Genomic DNA, 5,349 nt, shown 5'->3' on the forward strand with positions numbered 1-5,349 from the left:
TGGGACCCCAAACTGAGTGGGAGGGGAGTGGGACCCCCCAAAAGTGGAGAGGGACTGAGGTTCATGGGGAAAGGGTGGGAGAGGTGAGAAGAGTAGGGAAAGGGTAGGATGGGACCCCCAAACTGAGCATGAGGGGGCTGAGGAGTGGGGGGATGATGTGGAAGAGGGGGGAGAGGAGGGAAAAATGTGGGGGTTGGGACCCCTAAACTGATCTAGGATGGGCTGGGGATTGAGGACCAAAGAAAAGTGGAAGGAAGACGGAGAAGAGTGGAAAAGGGGGGGTGGTCTGGTGGGTCCGATGGTCCCATGGCGGTCTTTGGGCATAGGAGGGCTGGGAAAGTGGGGTGCCCCCTCTGAGCTCCCAACTGACTGAGGGGTGCTGGGGCTGCTGGATCCAATATCAGCCTTGGGTCATTACAAATTCAGGGGATTTACAGAGGTGGGACTGAACCACTTTTGTCCCTCAGGTTTTAAGGATGGCAAATCACATCTATTGATAGAAATGAATTATTTAGGGTTACAAATGATCAGACAAAAGATCTTCATCAGAATTATTTACTGCACAATAGAAACACTAAAACTACCAGTAGGACAGCATAATATAGGACAGTGCTCTACACTAAAGCAATTGTTGAAGCAATTCTACTCAAGCTGGCACCAAAGCAAGAATTATGAATTAGAGATGGATGGAACTCCCCCAGACCAACGCTCGTGGGGAGATCTCTGCTCTCAACCTCCAGCAGTGACCTTGGGGGGTCCCAGCCAAGGCAGGAATCTGCACACACCCCCCAAGAAGGGTTATGTTGGCACAATCTGCCCCTGGCAAAGGGGACTGGTCCCTTCTGGTGGAAAGGGATGGACTGACAGTCACTGGACTCCAGGCGTTGCCTCACCATCAGGGGGTCATTCATGGTGGCAGCAGTAGCCGAAGCTCTTCCTGCAGTCAGGGCACTCCTAGGGCTTCCCTTACTGGTGGGTTCGTTGGTGTGAGGCCAAGGCAGAGCTCTGTTTGAAGCTCTTCCGACACTCCCCACACTTGTAGGGCCTCTCCCCGGTGTGGATGCGCCGGTGGGTGACGAGGGTGGAGTTCCGGTTGAAGCCCTTCCCGCAGTCGGTGCAGCGGAAGGGCCTCTCATCTGTGTGTGTCTGCTCATGCCTGAGGAGCTTGGAGCTGGTCTGAAACCTCTTCCCACATTCCAAACACTTGTAGGGCCTCTCCCTTGTGTGTATCCGCTCATGCAGGAGGAGATTGGAGCTGGTCTGAAACCTCTTCCCACATTCTAAGCACTTATAGGGCCGTTCCCCGGTATGGATGAGCTGGTGGTTGTGGAGGTTGGAGCTCTGCCTGAAGCTCTTCCCACATTCTCCACATGTGTAGGGCCGTTCCCCAGTGTGGATGTGCTGGTGCCTGAGGAGGTCAGGGCTCTTCCTGAAGCTTTTCCCACATTCCAAGCACCTCAAGGGCTTCTCCCTGCTGGGAGGCTGCTCAGGGACCACCAGCTTAGAGCTCCGGCTCAAGCTCCAGCCGCCTTCCCAGCACAGGACGGGTCTTTCCTCCTCAGAGCTCCCTGGGCTGGCTTTGCAGCCCCTCCTCCGGGGGCATCTCCAGGCCTTTTCCTCCCCGCTCCCTTCCTGTGCCGGGGAGCCCTTCAAAACAGCCTCTCCCACCAGGCTCTGCCGGGGGGATTTGTCCTCCGTGCTCTCCGTCCTCAGCTCGGGGCCTGGGGCAGGAAGGAAGAAGGACAGGCAGGGGATTTGCCTCCAGCCCAGAGGGAGGGCCAAGGGCATCCCCCCACTTCTGGCCCGGGCAGGACGGCGGCGCCAGCGGGGTTGTCCTGCAGCCGGGGGCGATGCTCGGCTGCCACAGGCACCACAAGACAGGGCCAAAGGGGCACTGACTTCCTCCTCACCTGCCTGGGGGGCCCGTAGCAGCTTCCTCGTCCTCGCAGCCTCCTCCTCCATCTGTCCAAGCTTTGGGAAGGACAAATCCTGCTGGGGGGAAACAAGGACTGAGCGCGTTGGCTTGGGGGTTCCTCCTGCCCAAGTCCATTTTTACAACTCACCGGCCATCCTGGGACCATAAAAACCTCCAAAAAATCAAAATTCAGTATTTGGGGTCTCGCCTCTACAGGGTCCCTGCCCTCCGTCTCCAGGCTGCTGGAGCTCCCAGGAATCCAAGACTCCCCCATGTCCCAACTTCAGGGTTCTGGGGGACCTCAAAAACACCAAGATTCAGCCCAGAAAAAAACAAACCACCAAGATTCAGGCAAAAACCCCTCAGAAACAGCAAGAAGACCCCCGCCCCCATAATTGCAAAAAGTTAAGATTCAGTTGAAATATGAAGATGAGCCAAAAAAAGTCTCTCCCAGAAGTTCCCCTCTCTGGTCTCTCCCCTCTGGGGTTCAGAGGGTCACCCCTGTCTGGGATGTTGGGGGTCCCACTTAGCGATGTTGGGAGTGCTGGTGGTCCCAAGGGTCCCTTCTCCTCTGACTCTCACCTTTGGGGTGCCGCCTTCCCAGACCTTCCCCCTCTAAAGGAGAGCAAGGCCTAAAGAATTACCTGAAATACCTTGCTCAGCTGAGAGAAGCCCCCCCATACCTGCTCTGCCTAAATTCCTAAAGAAAAATTTGTTCTGTTCTGTTCCTTGGACCTTATAATCTAAAGAAGGCTGGAAACATTCTACAGTGGGTCTGTAGGCCAGAAATTAAGGCCAAGTCAGCCAAGGGAGACATTTGAATAAGAGAAATAGCCCTAAAGCCAAGGCTCTCTCCAAGCGTCAGTGACTGGGGCAAAGACAGTGGAAAGTTAGAGGGGTCACACTGAGGAAGACTGCAGAGACCCCAGCCCTGATGATGAAGAAAGGGGGATGAACCTCCAGAACTGAGGGCCAAGAAAAGCTCCGCCTCAAGCTCTGCCTGAACTCTGCCTGTACTCCAGTTATTATCAACATGTGTGATTAGATGTTGCAATCATATGAATATGTATCTAAGATGTTGCAATCACAGAAGTTACACTGTATAAATTACCTTTTTTTGTACCAATACCTTCAAGCAAGAGTTTTGAGGTGTGAACCCCACCTGCTCCCGACCTTGACAAATAAACAGCTTTGCTGCTCAAAAGACCAAGAGCTTCTGGGCACGTTCTTTACCAGATTTCTCAGATTCTTCTGGAGAGCAGATTGTGCCCCAGGGATGGGATTGCAGAGGGGCCCTCAGGTCCCCAGGATGAAGCAGTAAACAGCAAAAGACACAAAAGGCTCCCCACCCAAGGATTTCATGGGGAGTGTCCTGCAGGGAGGGGACAGTGTCACCCCACGAGGGCAGGGCTGGCAAGTGGGAGGCTGCTCCAGGTGTCTGCAAGAGGCCTTGTGCTCTGCCCGGCCCCATCAGTGGCTGGAACCAGCATCCCGTCCTCGTGGCCAGCGGCTCTTTCCTGCCCAAGCCAAGAGGTTCCCGGCCCCCCAGTGCTCCCCTGGGGCTGTCCCTGCTCCTCCCTGCAGGCTCCGTGGCCGGGCACACTTTGTGTTCCTGGGTGCCACCAGCTCAGCAGCTGCAGCCGCTCCAATCAGCGCCCGCAGCTCTGCAGCAAAGCCCCAGCTCACCTGGCACACAGGGCATGGACACAGCACCTTCTCGCTGCTGGGCACTCCCAGATCAGCCTCTTCCCCAGCACGGGGCTCTCCTGCCTCAGCACCACCTCTGCCTTCCACTTCTTCTTAGGGCCACCTCAGGGACACCTCTGGGCTCACCTCCGGGCCATTGCTCAGGGCCACCTCAGGGCCTGCTCTCCAGCACAGGAACCTGCAGGGAGGGCAGATGATGTGCAAGCCCAGGGGGGCCTGCTTGCACTGGCCTGGGGGCTTCTTTCTCCTTCCACAACCACCCCACAACTTCTCCTGCTTTTCTAACCCCACATCTTTGCAGACTGACCTTGTCTCTCTGTCTGCACAGACACATCTATCCCCTGTGGACAGAGCCTCCAGCATGTGCTGCCCTGGCAATGGCACCCAGAGAATCCCAGAATCAGCCGGCTTGGAAAAGACCTCCCAGATCATCAAGTGCACCCCTTGATCCAACCCCGCCGTGGTTCCCAGACCGTGGCACGGATGCCCAGGGGAGGGGCTTTGGGGATTGAGGGGTCCCCCAGTACAGCCCAGTGCCCCCTCAGTGCCCTCCCAGTACAGCCCAGTGCCCCCAGTATAGCCCACTGTGTTCCCGTCCCAGGGTGCCACGTGATCCATCTTTGGCAGGTGTTTGAGAGAATTTGGGGTGTTTTGGGGGTCTCTGGGTGCGTTTGGGGGAGTTAAAAGGGGTCTTGGGAGTATGGGGGGTTAAAGGGATCTGGGGGGAGAGGTGAGTAAAGGAAAAATGGGGGTTAGGGGACATTTGGGGGCCTTATTGGGGCCTGGGGGGCACAGGAAGAGCAGCACCACGAGCAGGTGAGTCCTGAGACCCCCCTGGTGTCTCCAAGACCCTCCTGGTGTCCTCAATTTCCCACTTGGCACCCCGAGACCCCTCTGGTGTCTCCAGTGTCCCCAGGGCCTCCCCATGGCCCGAGTTCCCCTCCTTGACACCCCCCATTCCACTGTCCCCAAACCCCTCCCCACTATCCCCATACCCTATCCCTGATGTCCCCCAAGAAGGCCCCCCTGGACCCTCTGACCCCAAAAATGGCCTCATCCCCCTACACTCACAGAAAGGTCAAGGGCATCTGGGGACATGTTGGGGACACTTGGGAGGCTTTGGGGGGGGTTGGAATGGATTTGAGGGGGGGGGGAACAAACCACGGCCCTTCCTGTGATTTCCCTCTGCTCTGGACAGTAAATTAGGAATGTTGTCCATGGAATCAGGGGCCATTGTGACACTGCAGGGCCCCATGGAACTGTGTTGTCTGGCTCTGCTGGGAGGGGTCCAGCTTTGCTGGCCTGGGAGGAAGGAGCTCCCAGAGCTCCCAGTGTGCACAAACATCTGGCTCCCTTCTCCTCCTGGGTCCCACCCAAAGCCTGGCCAGGCCTGAAGAGGCAAACCCAGGGAGCCAACCTGTCCCATCTGCTGCCAGGCAAGGCCAGACATCGACTGCCCTGGCCTTCACCAGCCCCCAAACACGGAGAGATAAAGGTCACACCTTGCTCACAATCACACACATTCTGTTAATGAACAGACACAAACAGTATCCACTAATGAGCAGTGTAATAAACTATATTTTAGAGGGGATTCTTTTTTGTTAAACTTAGTAAAACTTCAGGACATTGATATGTGATTTCCGTGTGTATTTCCCACATATCTGTTAACTACCTCTAACAAGCTGGCGTTTGTTCTCGAGGCTGATAAGAAAGGGGGGAGGGAAGTT

At 56.1% G+C, this 5,349-nt stretch overlaps 1 protein-coding gene across 4 annotated transcripts; it reads right to left on the reverse strand.

Annotated features, from left to right (window-relative positions):
• Positions 1–537: 537 nt before the first annotated feature.
• On the reverse strand, positions 538–4,149 carry LOC126634950 (gastrula zinc finger protein XlCGF7.1-like). Of its 4 annotated transcripts, XM_050305872.1 has the most exons (4): positions 3,773–4,149; positions 3,602–3,725; positions 1,911–1,989; positions 538–1,721 (listed from the first exon to the last, which is right to left on the reverse strand). In XM_050305872.1, exons 3-4 carry the CDS (start codon positions 1,960–1,962, stop codon positions 967–969), a joined length of 807 nt encoding a protein of 268 aa, XP_050161829.1. In that variant the 5' UTR covers positions 1,963–1,989; positions 3,602–3,725; positions 3,773–4,149; the 3' UTR covers positions 538–966. The 4 variants fall into 4 exon arrangements, with proteins under 4 accessions (XP_050161829.1, XP_050161827.1, XP_050161828.1 ...); XM_050305870.1 differs by having other exon boundaries at positions 3,602–4,148; XM_050305871.1 differs by having other exon boundaries at positions 1,911–1,992; positions 3,602–4,148.
• Between the last annotated feature and the right edge of the window lie 1,200 nt (positions 4,150–5,349).

The sequence above is a fragment of the Myiozetetes cayanensis genome, unplaced genomic scaffold, assembly GCF_022539395.1.
Source record: "Myiozetetes cayanensis isolate MyiCay16 unplaced genomic scaffold, myiCay2020 scf1003, whole genome shotgun sequence".
Lineage (NCBI taxonomy): Eukaryota > Metazoa > Chordata > Aves > Passeriformes > Tyrannidae > Myiozetetes > Myiozetetes cayanensis.

What these genes read in the sequence shown, in the direction of transcription:
- LOC126634950 (XM_050305872.1), bottom strand. Translation starts at nt 1,962, where the DNA reads ATGGAGGAGGAGGCTGCGAGGACGAGGAAGCTGCTACGGGCCCCCCAG. An exon ending in GCTACGGGCCCCCCAGGCAG is followed by an intron (nt 1,722 to 1,910) that starts GTGAGGAGGAAG and finishes TTCCTGCCCCAG; the next exon opens with GCCCCGAGCTGAGGACGGAG.